This window comes from Chiloscyllium plagiosum, chromosome 3, assembly GCF_004010195.1.
Source record: "Chiloscyllium plagiosum isolate BGI_BamShark_2017 chromosome 3, ASM401019v2, whole genome shotgun sequence".
In the NCBI taxonomy this organism is placed as follows: domain Eukaryota; kingdom Metazoa; phylum Chordata; class Chondrichthyes; order Orectolobiformes; family Hemiscylliidae; genus Chiloscyllium; species Chiloscyllium plagiosum.
Genome location: NC_057712.1, coordinates 92,509,820 through 92,527,506, shown reverse-complemented (window position 1 = coordinate 92,527,506; position 17,687 = coordinate 92,509,820). Strand labels below are relative to the sequence as shown.

The following is a 17,687-nucleotide window of genomic DNA, read 5'->3' as shown; positions in this document are numbered from 1 at the left end:
TCAGTGGTGGAAAAACCAAGGCTTTTGATGAAGGAGATTGAAGAGACCAACCCGGAAAATGTGTTATACCTTTAGTGTTGAGCATGGAGGACAATATAGGATAATCAGCAGGTTGTTTCCTTATCTTTATTTGAGTTGAATCAAGATACCTGACTTACAATAAGCTCTGTACATAGAAACGTAGGTCATGAATAAAATATGCATTGTTTACATATTTAACCTGCATGCTCAGTAGGAAACACAAAGTGAATATGTGGGACTAGTTACACTTGTTTCAGTAAACTTGACTAGAATCATTAGAGTCAGAGAAAGGTACAGCACAGAAAAAGACCCTTCAGCCCAACTCATCCATGCCAACAAAGATCCCTAACTGAACTAGTACCATTTGCCTATCGAAGAACCTGTCTAAATGTCTTTTAAATGTTGTCATTTTACCCACCTCTACTAATTCCTTTGACAGTTTGTTCCATATATGCATCACAACTATTATATAGTTTATGCCAATGGTTTGCTTAGATTTTATGAAATGTTATGCAACAGTGTGTATTTTATTTCTTTGTTCTTCCATGGGATGTGGGCATTGCTGGCAATGTCAGCATTTGTTTGCCCTTTCCTACCTTAAAGGCGATTAGTGAATCAAATGGGTTCACACAGAAATGAACAATGGTTTCATGGCTGCCATTACTTCAGATTTATTCATTGCTAAATGCATTAACTATTTATTAAATTAACATTTTAATCAATTGACAGCTGCTGTGGTGGAATTTGAATTTATGTTCCAAGACTATTGTCTTGTGTCTCTGAGTTATAGTCCAATGAGTTTACCGTGATGCCACCATCTCCCAATATATATGATGTGCATATTTTGCCCCATTCTAATGTCTGGAAATTCCTTTCTTTGTACTGATCTCCCAAGTATCCAATAGGTAAAGTCAGGAAGCTATCTGTGTATTCGTATCTGCCTTTTCAAAACCATAATATGCAGCCAAACTGCAATGTGTTCATCTACTACATGACTACTACACGATTTTAATCATGGGTTCTTTCCTCTAAGTATTACAGTTGTTCTGCATTGACCAACATCGCATCCAATCCACAGCATCATCCAAGTATGCTTCAAATAGGTGATGGCATTCTCTTCAACATGTTACAGGGTCTTATGTCTTCCACTGTGGTAAAGGTGAGATTTCTGAGCAATTCATTTTCTTACGATTGCTACATTATGAAATGGAATTATTATAATCTATGTCAAACCAATGACAAAATGGAGGAGGTAGGGATGTTATCTGGGAATGTTCTAATGTTTTGGCATTGGGTAGAATTCCAATAGTTTATAAATCTGTGTAAACTGTTTGTTTGGGCTATATTCACATAAAAGAATGGCTTCAGGTAAAACACAAAATCAAATGAGTAAGGGTTTTGTTTTTAACCCTATCTTTCCTAATTTACCCATTTCTTCCAACAAATGGGCTGGGATTTCCTGGGATTGGCAATCTCATGCAGATTACAACTCCGCACGTTCTTTCTCTAGGATGTTGCCTGGTATGGAAGGGAGGTCTTACGAGGAAAGGTTGAGGGAACTGAGGCTGTTTTCATTGGAGAGAAGAAGGTGGAGAGGTGCCTTAATCGAGACGTATAAGATAATTAGAGAGTTAGATAGAGTGGACAGTGAGAGCCTTTTTTCTCAGATGCTGAAGGCTGACACGAGGGGATGTAGCTTTAAATTGAGGGGTTTAGGACAGATATTAGGGGTAGTTCCTTCAGTCAGAGTAGTAGGGTGTGGAACAACCTGCCTGCAACTGTAGTGGACTCGCCGACGTGAAGGGCATTTAAATGGACATTGGACATACATATGGATGATTATTTTCACAGGTTGGTGCAACATCCAAGGGCTGAAGGACATGTACTGCGCTGTAATGTTCTATGTTCTCTACATGTCTGAGAGGAGACTCCAATTCAGAAATGCAGAGGCATACTTCCATTCAGAATGTTCTGCCATAGTACTAAACTGTTGGGCAAAGATCTTTTCTCAGCAGTCAGCTGCCATTTAAAGAATTTACAGAATCACAGACCCTTTAGCAAACTAAAGGGTCAAACTAGTCAATAGTAAGGTAAGCGTGAGATTAGGCTGTCTGGTAAGTAGGGTGCTAGGATTGTCATGGATAGTGTGCTAGATGGGTAGGATGCCAAGTCACTAGGAGGTAGGTGAAATAATTTCACAGAGGCCGGTATCCTGTCACAAGTCAACATTTATTTTCACATGGAGATTCCTTGACACTGATCCAGCTCCCTTATAGCCAGTTCTCAGAGTGAACAGTTTATATCTGTAGCTAGGGCTCCCTGATTGAACCAGATTAACAGCCCCAGTCAAGGAACTCACATTCTATGAGGTCCACCTGGCTGACCTCCTTACAATCACTACAGTAGGGTTCCAGTGAGAGAGGGTGCCATGTGGGTAGGCTACCAGGGATTAATCTGCCAGGTGAGATAGGGTGCCACATGGGTGAAGGGTATTGTGCCAGGTAGGGAGCTAAATAATGATTTAGGACCTGGTGAAGGCAGGTTCTTGGTTTCGGGGCAGGGGGATTTAAATCCGGAAAGAGGGACGAGGCCTTCAGGTCCTGGTAGGCCGCTGTGGCAGAGGTAGATGAAGTCTGCTCTCTCAAAAAATATTTGACTTTTTAGTATCACAGCAGATTCCAATCATATCCTCACCCAGCAGCATCAAGTATTCCTCCCCATGTTGACTATGAAATACTAGCACCGACAGCTTATCAATTGGATGATGCCCATTCTGCTGCTAGCAATAATCACCTGGGAATAGGACTCCCACTCTCCCTCCACATTGGGCCAAATAGACTTGTTGTAAGGTTGCAACCTTTTCTGGTCACCACCAGACTGATTTATAAGCATGAATGATTTTTACATTCCAAGATTATATAGATCTGTCCTGACATATCAGAGGTGTTCACCCTGAAATTTAAAATGAGTTTCCTACAAGTGGCAAACACAATGTAAAGATGGTGCCATTCAGAACATCCTTCAATTTTACATTATAATATCAGACCCAGTCTTCATTATGAATTTGCCTTTGGAGGTGGAACTTATAATATTTTCTAGCTGCATTTAATGCTTTTCAAAAATATAAAAACACACAATAAAATTACAGAACTATTCTAATTGTTGTAAAGTTCATTAATTTCACTCCTTCTTGATCAGATTTCTTTATTTTCAATAGGTCTGCTGTCAAGCATGCTACTGCCTCCGGAACTTATTCCTAAATGGTAAGAGGAGAGCAACTTAATTTTGTCACCATGTTCAGGAGATAAATGACTTTGGGATGTGTGATAATCTTTTACACATTTTGATATAAAAATTGTGGTGCATGTATGCTTTATTCTTAATTTCTACACAGAAGGGCTGATTGTAAGAAACTTCTATCAAACCATATATGAATCGTTCAATGCATAAGACTTGAATTGATTTCTAATTAATTACTCTTTTCAGGTTGAACAAATTGTTTTGCTTCTTGGTTTAGTTCCATGAATTTGGGCTATGGTTTTGAACTTGGTGGACAAAACAATTCATATCCCAAATAATTTCATACACCATGCTGCTGTTCAGTACAGAAACACTGAGATAAAATTTCTCTGGTGTAACTTCAACTCATACTCTCTCCCTGCTCCCCACTACTTCTCTGCTCCTTAGCTTTGAGTTTTGCAAAAACTAATGGAATTTCTTTCAAAAGTGAAAACCTGTGAAAAAATTAGTTGAGACATTTGAGGAATTGAAAATTTGCGTATCAATATTAGAAGTCAAAATCATGGTAAAAATGAGTACATCTCATGTTCATAGACCATATTTGGAATCTGTATTCTTTACAGAACTGGATACTTAAAAACTGCTTTTAATGTATGAATGCAATTTGCCTTTTACATTACAGTGAGTGAGGTTCTGGGGCTGGCTGCACTGACCACCTGAAAGTGCTGACAACTCTTGCATAAGGTTCACTAAACATGGCCACAGTAAATATCCAGTGGGCAGTTAAAGAAAAAGGATTTCCAGAAACCATACATTAGAAATCTGGCAATTACTGTGTTTGAGTTAAATTACTGCAAAAAAATCTCATTTTCACTCCATACTGCAGCAAGTAGGCTTTACTACATCTGCAGATGGGTTAGGATTTGGTTCACTCAGTAGCAAAAGTTAATATTCACTATTATAGGAAAGGCATCAAGAAGATTATAAAGCGTAAAAATAAGGCAGCAACTCCACTTTCACTAAGATACTGACAGTAAAATAAACTTAAAAATGTGTTGCTGGAAAAGTGCAGCAGGTCAGGCAGCATCAAAGGAGCAGGAGAATCGACGTTTCGGGCATAAGCCCTTCTGCCCGAAATGTCGATGGCATTCATCCACAAACTCCATCAACAAACACATCGACCTGGACCCAATATACCAACCACTACAGCGGACAGCTGAAACTGACAACCGGAAGCGGCAGGGACAGACCACTATAAACACCAGAGGAAACATCAAAGAAGCGCTTCGCAGGAGGCTCCCAAGCACTGATGATGTCGCCTAGCCAGGGGACGAAACGTTTGCAACAAAAACTTCCAGCTCGGCGAACAGAACCACCACAATACCGAGTATGCCCATAAATCAGTTCATTATTTACCAAGCAGTCACTAAGGTTCCATTTTTTAAATGGAAAATTATTGAACCTTGTTCTCACTTTCCACTGCACGTGCCTCTATATTCAGAAGATTATCCTCCACTATTTCCACTACCAAACATATCTTGCACTCCCTACCCGTGCCTGCATTACAGAAAGACTGGTCTGTGACACGTTGACCCTTCTGAAACACCCCAATACCATGTCCCCTTCCCATGGCACCTCCCTATGCAGTCATAGGAGCTGGACACCCACCGTTTCAACTTCTCTCTCTTCACCTTCTAAGGCCTCAAACTGTCCTTCCATGTGAAGCAGCAATTTACTTCTACTTCTTTCTATTTATTGTACTGTTTTTGTTGCTCATGGTGAGGTCACCTCTTGCAGACTGGATGAACCACTTTGTGGAACATCCTGCTCAGTTCGCAAGCTTGGAAGCACATAACCACAGAAACGTTCCAGCAGGAAAAAGAGGCCATTCAGCCCATTGTGTCTGTATCAAATGGAATGGAAATGCAGCATCTCATTCTAATTCCACCCTCCAGCACCTGGCCCATCGTCTTGCATGTTACAGGCTTTCAGATACAGGTCTGGATTGAAGGTTTCTGCTTTTACCTCAAACTGCACAGTGAACTCTAGGCACCCGTCAAATTCTGGGTGAAAAGGTTTCTCCTCATCTTTCTACCAATCACTTGCATCTATGTCCCCAGTATTTATGCTCTCCACTAGGTTAAGCAGGTTTTTCCAGCCTATTCTATCTAAGTCTCTCATAATTTTGTACCATGACTAAATCACCATCTTCTTCTAAGGAAAACAACCCTGGCCTATCCAGTCTTTCCACATAACTGCAATTTTCAAACCCTGGCAAAGTTCTTGTAAATCCCCTCTGTATTCTCTCAGAACAATGATTCTAGCTGTAGCATAATCAGCATGTTATACAGTTCCATCATTACATCCAATAAAGCAAAACATTGTATGTACTCTTAATCAATGTATCTACTTGTCTTAGCCCATTCAAAGATCTGTGGATGTGCATTCCAAGACCTCTTTCTTCCCCTATCCTTCTCAGTATCTTCCCATTTATTGAATATTCCCTAGCTTTGTTTGCCCTCCTCAAATAAATTACCCCATATTTCCCCAGCTGCTTGATATTTTAATTCACCACTTTATTTTGATACTTAATGTTTCTGTCCTTGACCTGCTGCAATATTTCACTGAAGCTCAAGGCAAGTTTGAGGAACTATATCTTTCATTAATCAGGCACTTTACAGATTTCTGTAACTGTTTCAGTTCAACAGTTTCAGACCACTAACACTGGCCCCCATTTTGATTTTCTTTGGTGCCATGTACTGATTTAAATCTTGATCGTCCTGTTATTGCTTTCTGAGAAGTCGTTATTGTGGGACTTACACTCACTCGGGACCAAATGAGTTATCTCTTTACTCCAATTACAACTCCATTTGCTTTTGTTTCATGATCATAAGATCGCAAGAAACAGGCTAAGAAGTGGGCCATTCAACCCATCGAACATGTTCCACCATTTGATGAGATCTGGCCAGAGATTGTCCCACAAAGGGACACAACCTCTCCACATTACCCTTCAAGTCCCCGAAGAATCTTGCATTTTTCAATAAAGTCTCCTCTCGGTGTTCCTAACACCAAGAATACAGGCCTAATAAGCGCAACATCTCCTCAGAAGAAAGTCTCTCCATACCCTGGATCAATCTAGTGAACCTTCTCTGAACTGCTTCTAAAACTAATATATGGGGGAAATACTAACTGAGTATTTTGCATCAGTATTTACTTTGGAAAAGGATATGGAAGATATAGACTGTGGGGAAGTAGATGGTGACATCTTGCAAATGTCGAAATTACAGAGGAGGAAGTGCTAGATGTATTGAAATGCATAAAGGTGGATAAATCCCCAGGATCTGATCAGGTGTACTCTAGAACTCTGTGGGAAGCTAGAGAAGTGATTGCTGGGCCACTTGCTGAGATATTTGTATCATCGATAGTCATTGCTGAGGTGCCGGAAGACTGAAGGTTGGCAAACGTGGTGCCACTGTTCAAGAAGGGTGGTAAGGACAAGCCAAGGAACTATAGACCAGTGAGCCTGACATTGGTGGTGGGAAGTTGTTGGAGGGAATCCTGAGGGACAGGATTTACATGGATTTGGAAAGGCAAGGACTGATTAGGGATAGTCAACATGGCTTTGTGGTGGGAAATCCATGTCTCACAAACTTGATTGAGTTTTTTGAGCAAGTAACAAAGAGGATTGATGAGGGCAGAGCGGTAGATGTGATCTATATGGACTTCAGTAAGGCATTCGACAAGGTTCTTCATGGGAGGTTGGTTAGCAAGGTTAGATCTCACGGACTACAGGGAGAACTAGCCATTTGGATACAGAACTGGCTCAAAGGTAGAAGACAGAGGGTAGTGGTGGAGGGTAGTTTTTCAGACTGGAGGTTTGTGACCCGTGGAGTGCCACAAGGATCAGTGCTGGCTCCTCTACGTTTTGTCATTAACATAAATGATTTGGATGCGAGCATAAGAGGTACAGTTAGTAAGTTTGCTGATGATACCAAAATTGGAGGTGTAGTGGACAGCGAAAAGGGTTACCTCAGATTACAACAGGATCTTGACCAGATGGGTCAATGGGCAGAGAAGTGGCAGATGGAGTTTAATTCAGGTAAGTGCGAGGTGCTGCATTTTGGGATAGCAGGATGTATACACTTGATGGTAAGGTCCTAGGAAGTGTTGCTGAACAAAGAGACCTTGGAGTGCAGGTTCATAGCTCCTTGAAAGTGGAGTCGCATGTAGATAGGATAGTGAAGAAGGCGTTTGGTATGCTTTTGTTAATTGGTCAGAGTATTGAGTACAGGAGTTGGGAGGTCATGTTGCAGCTGTACAGGACATTGGTTAGGCTACTGTTGGAATATTGCATGCAATTTTCGTCTCCTTCCTATCGGAAATGTGTTGTGAAACTTGAAAGGGTTCAGAAAAGATTTACAAGGATGTTGCCAGGGTTGGAGGATTTGAGCTATAGGGAGAGGCTGAACAGTTTGGGGCTATTTTCCCTGGAGCGTCGGAGGCTGAGGGGTGACCTTATAGAGGTTTACAAAATTATGAGGGCATGGAGAGGATAAATAGACAAAGTATTTTCCCTGGGGTCGGGGAGTCCAGAACTAGAGGCCATAGGTTTAGAGTGAGAGGGGAAAGATATAAGAGAGACCTAAGCGGCAACATTTCCACGTAGAGGGTGGTACGTGTATGTAATGAACTGCCAGAGGAAGTGGTGGAGGCTGGTACAATTGCAACATTTAAGATACATTTGGATGGATATATGAATAGGAAGGGTTTGAAGGGATATGGGCTGGGTGCTGGCAGGTGGGACTAGTTTGGGTTGGGATATCTGGTCGGCATGGACGGGTTGGACTGAAGGGTCTGTTTCCATAAAGTACATCCCTATGACTCTATGATCCTATATGGGGACCATAGCTGTATTGCAGCTGTGGTGTGATTAGTGCCTTTTATTGAATTTGCAAAGCCTCCCTATTTTTATACTCCAATCCCTTTGAAATAAAGTCCAGTATTCCATTACCTACTGAAGTGAATGCTAGCCTTTTGTGATTCATGGTTCCCCATGGTTTTCGGGAAGAAAGAAATGGCATAGGAGTTAAACAGATATTTTGCAACAGCCTTTGCAGCGGATAATGTAGAAACGGGTAAGGAATTAAATACCATTACCATAGCTAAAAAAGTGGTATGAGACAAACTAATGGTGCTCAAGGCAGATAAGTCCGCTGACCCCCCACACTCTAAACTGCATCCTAGAAACCTAAAAGAGATAACTACAGAAGAGGTGGATTCTTTGGTTGTAATTTTCCAAAAAATGTTGGATTCTGGAGAAGTACCAGAAGATTGGAAAACGTAGTTTCCATCTGGTATTCAAAAAGGGAGGGAGGCAAAAAGCAGATATCCACAAGCCAATTAGTCTAACAGCTACAGTTAGAAAATTATTGGAATTAGTTATTAAGGAAGTAACAGAACATTTAAAACATCACAAGCAGAATCAGCATAGATTCATGAAAGGAATGTCACGTTTGACTAATTTATTAGTTTATTTGAGGAAGTCTCAACCAGAGAGAATAAAGGGGAACCAGTAGTTGTGTTGTATTTGGACTTTCATTAGGCATTCAACAAGATACCTCACAAAAGATTAAGTCATAAGATAAGAGAACTCGTTGTTGGAGGTAGTATGTTAACATGGAGAAAGAATTGGTTCATTGGGAGGAAATAGCGAGTAGAGATAAGGGGTTCTTTTTCAGGTTGGCAACCTGTGATCAGTAGGAATCAGTGCTGGGATCACAACTCTTTACAATATATATTAATGAAACATAAATAGAAATTTCTGGAAAATTTAGCAGGTCTGGCAGCATCTGTGGAGAGAAAGCAGAGTTAATGTTTTGGGTCCAGTGACTCTTCTTCAGAACGTTTTTTAAGGAAATTAATCTACAGTAACCAAATTTTTAGATGACACAAAAGTAGGCAGAAAGGCAGGTTGAGAGAAGGATACAAACATTTCCAGAGAGATATTGATAAGCTAAGTAAATGGGCAAAAACTTGACAAATAGAGTAAAATATAAAGTTGTTCATTTTAGAACAGTGAAGCGAACAGCATATTATCTAACTGGAGAAAAATCATAGATTGCAACACAAAGCTAGCACACACATGCAGTAGGTAATCAGGAAGGCTGATGGATTGTTCGCTCTTATTTCAAAGGGCTTGAGGTATAAGAGTAGGGGAGTCTTGCTGTAACTGAACAAGGTGCTCGTGAGACCACATCTGGAGAACTCTGAATAGTTTTGGTTCCCTTATTTAGGGAAAGCTATCATTTCATTGGAGGCAGTTCACTAGGATAATCCCTCGTATGGAGGGATTGTGTTTGAGCCGAAGCTAAACAGGTTGAGGCTCTATTCACTGGAGTGTAGAAGAATGAGATGTGATCTTATTGAAATACATTGGACTCTTAAGGGGATTGACAAAGTAAATGCTGAGGGGATATTTCCCCTCAGGGGAGAGTCTAGGACCAGAAGGTATAGTCTCAGAATAATGGGGTGTCAGTTCAAGACTGAGATGAGGTGGAATTTCTTCTCTCAGAGGGTTGAGAGTCTTTGAAACTCCTTGTCACGGAGACATATGCATGCAGAGACCTTGTGTATACTTCAGGCTGAGATGGGATAGATTCTTTATCAGTGGGCAGACCAAGGATTACAGGGAAAGGGCAGGAAGGTGGATGTGATGAGTGTCAGATCAGCAATGAAGCTATTGAATGGCAGAGCAGGCTTGAGGAGCTGGATGGGCTACTCCTATTCCTATCTCTTATTGATTAGGAATCCCAAATCCCTCTGTGCTGCAGATTTCTGCAGATATTCCCCATTTAATTAACATTCAGTTAATTAGTCAAAGTGCCTAATCTCACATTTTCCTACATTATATTTCATCTGCTAAGTGTTTTGCCCTCTCATTCCTCTGTACACTCCCATGTCATCTTCCCTACTTACGTTCTTATCTATTTTTGCGCAATTCGCCAATTTACTGATAGCACATTTATCTTCCTCATCCAAGTCATTAATGTATATTATAAATAATTGTGGTTCCAATACTGACCCCTGTAGCACTCCAACAGTTACATTTTACCATTCTGAAAATGTCCTCTTTATCCTGACTCTCTGACTTCTATTAATTAGCCCAATCTTCTACCCACCTTAAAAACCCATGGTATTGAGGGTAGTATATTACATTATTAAGTAACCTGATTTGCAGTCCAGGAGTGAATGCCTTCTGCAAATCCAATCATAAATATGTCTACTGGTTCCCCTTTATTTACTCTGCCTGTTACATTCTTTACAGAACTGTAATAAGCATAATAAAAACCAAAAGTACTGTGGATGCTGGAAATCGGAAACAAAAACAGAAATTGTAGGAAAAGCTCAGCAAATCTGGCAGCATCTGTGCAGGGAAATTAGAGTTAAATGTTTCAGGTTGATTATTCACTGAAAGGGTCACTGGACCTGAAACATTAATTCTGATATCTGTCCACAGATACTGCCAGACATGCTCAGCTTTCCCAGCAGTTTTTGTTTTTGTTTCGAAACAAGCTTGTCAGGAATGATTTCCTCTTCATGAAGCCATGCTGACTCTGCTTGATTATAACATATGATTCTAAATGCTCTGTTATTACATCCTTTGTAATAGACTTTAACATTTTCCCAATGTCAAAAATTACACAAATTTGTTTATGTTTATTTATTATTGTTTCCTTCCTTTTTTGAGTAGCTGTGTTACATTGGTAGTTTTCCAGACTTTCCCAGAATTTAAGGATTCCAAGAACATTACCACCAGTGTATTCATTATTTCAAAAGCTACTTCCTTTAAAATTCTGATATAACCCATCAGATCAGCCTTTCGCCCTATTAGTTTCCCTAGCACTTCTTCTCCAATGATAATTATTGTATCTATTTCCTTCTCCCTCCCCCTTTAGACCTTTGATTATGTAGTATTTTTGGAATGGAATCTGATGCAAATTTGTTCAACTCTTCTGCCATTTCCTGGCTCGTCTTATTAGATCCCTGGGTTCAATAATAGGACATTCTGTTGTACTGAACACAGGTGGAATCAGGCCCACCCTATATCAGCTTCCTCTTGAGATAACCTGCTCATCCCCGGTATCAGCTGAATGAACCTCCTCTGAGTTGTTTCTAATGCATTTACATCCTTCCTGAGAAAAGATCAAAACTATGTGTGGTACTCCAGATGTAGGCCTCAATAGGAACATACTAAGCCATTCAGCCCATTGAGCCTGCCTAGCCATTTAATACAATCATTACTAATTGAACACTTCAATGCCTTTTGCTCTCTATCTCCATAACCCTGTACGCTAATTGTAATCAGAAATTTCAAATCTAAACATCCTCAAAGACTGAGCCTCCACAACATTCTCTAGTAGAGATTTCCACAATTTCACAACCCTCTGAGTAAAAATATTTCTATTCATCTCAGACCTAAGTGGCATCCACCTAATTTTTAAATTCTATGCTATTTGTGGACTTCCCAACTAGGGACAACATCGTCTGCATCTACCCTATCCAAACCAATTAGTATTTTGTAAATGAGATCACCTCTCATTATTTGACACTTAAGAAAATGCAGGCCAAGTTTGCCCAGATCCTCTTTATAAGTTAGTCCCACTATCCCAGGACCAGGTCTGGTGAACATTAGTTGCACTTCCTCAATGGTAATAATATCTTTCCTGAGATAAGGAGAGATAAAATTGCACTCAGTACTCCAACCGCAGTCAACCAAAATTTCTACACAATTGAAACAACATATTACTACTTCTGTACTCAAAAATGCTCCTGCAATAAATGCTGACATTCCACTAACTTTCCTAATAGCTTGCTGCATCTGAATGTTCGACTTCAGTGACTCATCGATAACGATGTCTGGGTACATCAACACTTTCCAACCTCTCATCATTTAAGAAATGCTTTGCATATCTGTTTCTCCTCCCAAAGTTGATAACCTCATATTTTTCCACATTATATTCCATCTACCATGTTCTTGTTCAATTCCTAGGCATGTCTAAATTCTACTGAAACCACTTTACATCTTCCTTATAGCAGACATTACCACTTAATTTCACCAAAGCTCTCCATACAACAATTACAACCCATCCCTGCTTTTATATTCCATTCCCTTGTAATAAACATTTGACATCCTAATCACTTGCTGTACCTGTGCACAAACATTTTGTGCTTCATGGACCAGGACATTCTAAGTCTAGATTAGAGTGGTGCTGGAAAAGCACAGCAGGTCAGGCAGCATCCAAGGAGCAGGAAAATCCATGATTCGGGCGAAAGCCCTTCATCAGGAATTCATTCATTCCTGATGAAGGGCTTTTGCCTGAAATGGCAATTTTCCTGCTCTTCGGATGTTGCCTGACCTGCTGTGCTTTTCCAGCACCACTCTAATCTAGACTCCGATTTCCAGCATCTGCAGTCCTCACTTTTGCCCAGGACATCCTAATCCCAGTGTACCTCAAGAGTTTTGCAATTTCACTTCTTCTAAATATGCTGCTTTTCTGTACTTCCTGGACAAGTTCAGATTTTCCCACATTATATTCCAACTGCCAATTTTTTGCACACTCACTTAACCCACCATGTCCCACCCAGATTTATAGCTTCTTTGCAACTTACTTTCCTACCTATCTTTGTACTATCAGCAAATTTACCCACCATGCGTTTAGTCCCTTCATCCAAGTCATTTATATAGATTGTAAATGATTGAAATTCAACGTTGATAACAATGGCACTCTACTTGTTACACCCTGCCAACCCAAAAACAACCCATTTTGGCCGCCACCTGCTTCCTAATAGGCAACCAAATCATCTAAAATGTTATGACCGACACCATAACTTACTTTGCAAACTAATCTTTATTTCATTTTCTCAAATACCTTTTAGAAATCTAACTACAGTGCACCCATCGTTTCCCTTTATCACATTTTCTGAATATTCTGAAACATCTCCTTAATTTTCTGACACACTATCTAGATCACCTTATCCTTTATCATAGTTCTCCAGCGTTCTATGGTCAACTCTGTATTCATGCCCTCGTAATTTCCCTTGCTTAAGTTTAAAACATGAATGTGTGATCCATCCTTCTCTCCTTCAATCCAAGATTAAAAAAATGAATGATATTACAATTGTTGAAAGCTACAGATGCCCAACTACTCCAGAGTTCAAGTACATTGCAGCATGCTCTGTTGTTGGGACTAGAAAAGGCTGCTCTAAGAAGCTGTTCCATGAATATCCAATGAAAATATTATTCAGAATACCATTACCAAACTGACTCATTCAATCTATATGTAGATTAAAATCACCCATGATCATTGCCGTACCTTTCTCACAGGTGAGGTGAGAGTGACAGCCCTTCACATCTGTGCATTTTCCATGGTGTGGTATTAAGGAACTCTAGCAAAACTGGAGTCAGTGAGAACTGGGGGCAAACCCTCTGCTGGCTGGAATCATACCTGGCACATACAAAGGTGAATGTAGTTGTTGGAGGTCAGTCATCTCATCTCCAGGGCATATCTACAGGATTTCCTCCGGGTAGTGTCCTAGGCTGAACCATCTTCAGTTGCTACGTCAATGACCTTCCCTCTATCATTAGGTCAGAAGTGGGGAGGTTCGCTGATGATTGCATCATGTTCAGCACCATTCACGACTCCTCAGATACTGAAATACTATATCCAGGCTTGGCCTGGAAAGCAGTAAGTAATATTTGGGCCAAGCAGATGCCAGGCAATGACCAACTGCAACAAGAGACAATATAACCACCACCCCTTGGCATTCAATGTCATTACCCTCACTGAATCACCCACTGTTAACATCCTGGCATGTTGACCAGAAACTGAACTGGACTAACCATATAAATACATTGGCACAGGAGCAGTCCAGAAACAAAGAATATCACGGTGAATAACTCACCATCTAACTTCCCAAAGCTTGTCCACCATCTGCAAGGCACAAGTCAGGAGTGTGATGGAATAGTTCCCACTTGCATGGATGGAAAGCCCCAGCAACACTCTAGAAACTTTATACCATTCAGGATAATGCACCCTGCTTGATTGTCACCACAAGCAGAAACATTCAGTCACTTCACCATTGACACTATATAGCTGCATTATGTACTATCTACAAGATGCATTTGCAGAAATTCAGCTAAGATCCTTAGACAGCACCTTTCAAACACATGACTATTTATACCTGGAAGGCCAAGGGCAGTAGATACATAGGAACACCACCACCAGCAAATTCCCTTCCAAGGCACTCACCCTCTTGACTTGGAAATATATTCGAGGAGAAAGTAAGGTCTGCAGATGCTGGAGATCAAAGTTGAAACTTTATTGCTGGAACAGGAAGGCCAAGGGCAGTAGATACATAGGAACACCACCACCAGCAAATTCCCTTCCAAGGCACTCACCCTCTTGACTTGGAAATATATTGCCATTGTTGATTGCTTAATGGTCTTCAGGAGCGTTTAAACTAATTCAGCAGGGGTATGGGAATCTCAATTGTAACTCCAAGGTACAGCAGGTTGAGAGTAGTGAGATTATAAATAAGGTTTCAAGGTTGCAAGAGTGTACCAGCAGGCAGGAAGTTGGTTTAAAGTGTGTTTACTTCATACTATGAGCACCAGGTGGGTGAACTTACAGCATGGGTTGGTACCTGGGATTTCAATGTTGTGGCCATTTTGGAGACATGAATAGAGCGGGGAAGGAATGGCTTTGCAGGTTTTGATGTTTCGGTAAGGAGAGGGAAAGTAGTAAAAGAAGGGGAGGTGAGGCATTGTTAGTATTACAGTGGCAGAAAGGACCTTTGATGAGGACTGGTCCACTGAGGTAGTATGGGCTGAGGTAGAAACAGGAAAGGAGAGGTCACACTGTTGGGAGTTTTCTATAGGCCTCTGAAAAGTTCCAATGATGTAGAGGAAAGGATTGCAAGGATGATTCTGGATAGGAGCAAAAGTAACAGGGTAGTTGTTATGGAGGACTTGACTTTTCCAAATATTGACTGGAAATACTATAGTTTGAATACTTTAGATTGGTCAGTTTTTGACCAATGTGTGCAGGATGGCTTCCTGACACAGTATGTGGATTGATCAATAAGAGATGAGGCCACGTGGGATTTAGTACTGGGTAACGAACCAGGTCAGGTGGTAGATTTGGAGGTGGGTGTGCACTTTGGTGATAGTGATCGCAATTTGTTATGTTAACTTTAGCAATGGAAATGAATTGGTATATACCACAGGGCAAGAGTTAAAACTGGGGGTAAGGCAATTATTATATGATTAGGCAAGATTTAGGATGCAGAGGATGGGGAAGGAAATTACAGGGATTGAGTATAATTGAAATGTGGAGCTTGTTCAAGAAATAGCTTCTGCGGGTCCTTGATAAGTATGCACCTGTCAGGCAGGGAGAAAATGGTCGAGGGAGGGAACTGTGGTTTACTAAAGAAGTTGAAGCTTTTGTCAAGAGGAAGAAGGAAGCTTTTGTAAAGATGCGACGTGAAGGCTCAGTTAGGGTGCTTGACAGTTACAAGTTAGCCAGGAAAGACCTAAAGAGAGAGCTAAGAAGAGCCAGGAGGGAACATGAGAAGTTCTTGGCAGGTAGAATAAAGGAATACCCTAAAGCTTTCTATAGGTATATCAGGAATTAAAGAATGACTAGAGGAAAAATTAGGGCCAGTCAAGGACAGTTATGGGAAGTTGTGCGTGGAGTCCGAGTAGATAGGAGAAGCGCTAAATGAATATTTTCGTTAGTATTCACACTGGAAAAAGAAATGTGGTCGAGGAGAATACTGAAATACGGGCTATTAGACTAGATGGAATTGAGGTTCATAAGGAGGAGGTGTTAGCAATTCTGGAAAGTGTGACAATAGGTAAATCCCCTGGGCCAGATGGGGTTTATACCAGGATTCTCTGGGAAGCTAGGGAGGAGATTGCAGAACCTTTGGCTTGGATCTTTATGTCATCGTTGTCTACAGGAATAGTGTCAGAAGACTGGAGGATAGCAAATGTTGTTCCCTTGCTCAAGGGGGCGGAGTAGGGACAACCCTGGTAGTCATAGACCAGTGAGCCTTACTTCGGTTGTGGGTAAAGTGTTGGAAAGGATTATAAGAGATGGGATTTATAATAATCTAGAAAGGTAAAATTTGATTAAGGATAGTCAACACAGATGTATGAAAGGTAGGTTGTGCCTCTCAAACCTTATTGAGTTCTTGGAGAAGGTGACCAAACAGATGGATGAGGGTAAAGCGGTTAATGTGGTGTATATGGATTTCATTAAACCGTTTGATGAAATTCCCCATAGTGGACTATTGCAGAAAATACGGAGGCATGGGATTGAGGGTGATTTAGCAGCTTGGATCAGAAATTGGCTAGCTGAAAGAAGACAGAGTGGTGGTTGATGGGAAATGTTCATTCTGGAGTCCTGCCTCACCAACTTTAAGGGCATTTAAATGGACATTGGCTAGATATATGGATGAAAATAGAATAGTGTAGGTTAGATGGGCGTCTGACTGGTTCAAAGGTCGGTGCAACATCGAGGGCCAAAGGGCCAGTACTGCGCAGTAATGTTCTATGTTCTACCTCATCCCACAGTGTGACTACTCCAACATCTGGTTTCTTCATTGTTTCTCAATTCTACTCAAAATGATTTTACAACATGATTTCCAAAATTAAGGGCCTCTACCTTTTCCAAACTTCCTGTCCTTCCCAAATGTCATAAACTATTGAATATTCATTTTGTCATCATGTCTGTGTAATGGCTATCAGATCTTACTAATTTATTGTTATTTTTATGTCAAATTATCTGTTTTGTTCCAAATGCATTCAAACGCATAGCTAGTAGTTCTTTTTTTTTACTATTTTCGTGATCTCTATTATTGAATACTTTGCTTGGTACACTCTGAGCAGAATGTGATTCAAAATTACAAAGATCAGCAAGGTGGCCTTTGTGTGGAGCCACAGAAAATGGGGGAGATACTAAATGAGTATTTTGCATCAGTATTTACTGTGGAAAAGGATATGGAAGATATAGACACTAGGGAAACAGATGGTGACACCTTACAAAATGTCCATAAAACAGAGGAGAAAGTGCTGGATGTCTTGAAACGCATAAAGGTGGTAAGTCCCCAGGACCTGATCAGGTGTACCCAGAACTCTGTGGGAAGCTAGAGAAGTGATTGCTGGGCCTCTTGCTGAGATATTTGTATCATCGATAGTCACAGGTGAGGTGCCGGAAGACTGAAGGTTGGCAAACGTGGTGCCACTGTTCAAGAAGGGTGGTAAGGACAAGCCAGGGAACTACAGACCAGTGAGTTTTTGAAGTAACAAAGAGGATCGATGAGTGCAGAGTAGTAGATGTGATCTATATGGACTTCAGTAAGGC

The 17,687-nt window shown here is 40.7% G+C and overlaps 1 protein-coding gene across 4 annotated transcripts in view; it reads left to right on the top strand.

Annotated features, from left to right (window-relative positions):
* LOC122547436 (vacuolar protein 8-like) overlaps positions 1 to 17,687 on the top strand; it is a 77,260-nt gene that overhangs the window by 30,532 nt on the left and 29,041 nt on the right. For all 4 annotated transcript variants that reach the window (XM_043686067.1, XM_043686080.1, XM_043686073.1 and 1 more), the window contains exons 8-9: positions 1,055 to 1,180; positions 3,239 to 3,284. In XM_043686067.1, the coding sequence (XP_043542002.1) occupies positions 1,055 to 1,180; positions 3,239 to 3,284 (172 nt within the window). The remainder of the gene's footprint in view (positions 1 to 1,054; positions 1,181 to 3,238; positions 3,285 to 17,687) is intronic.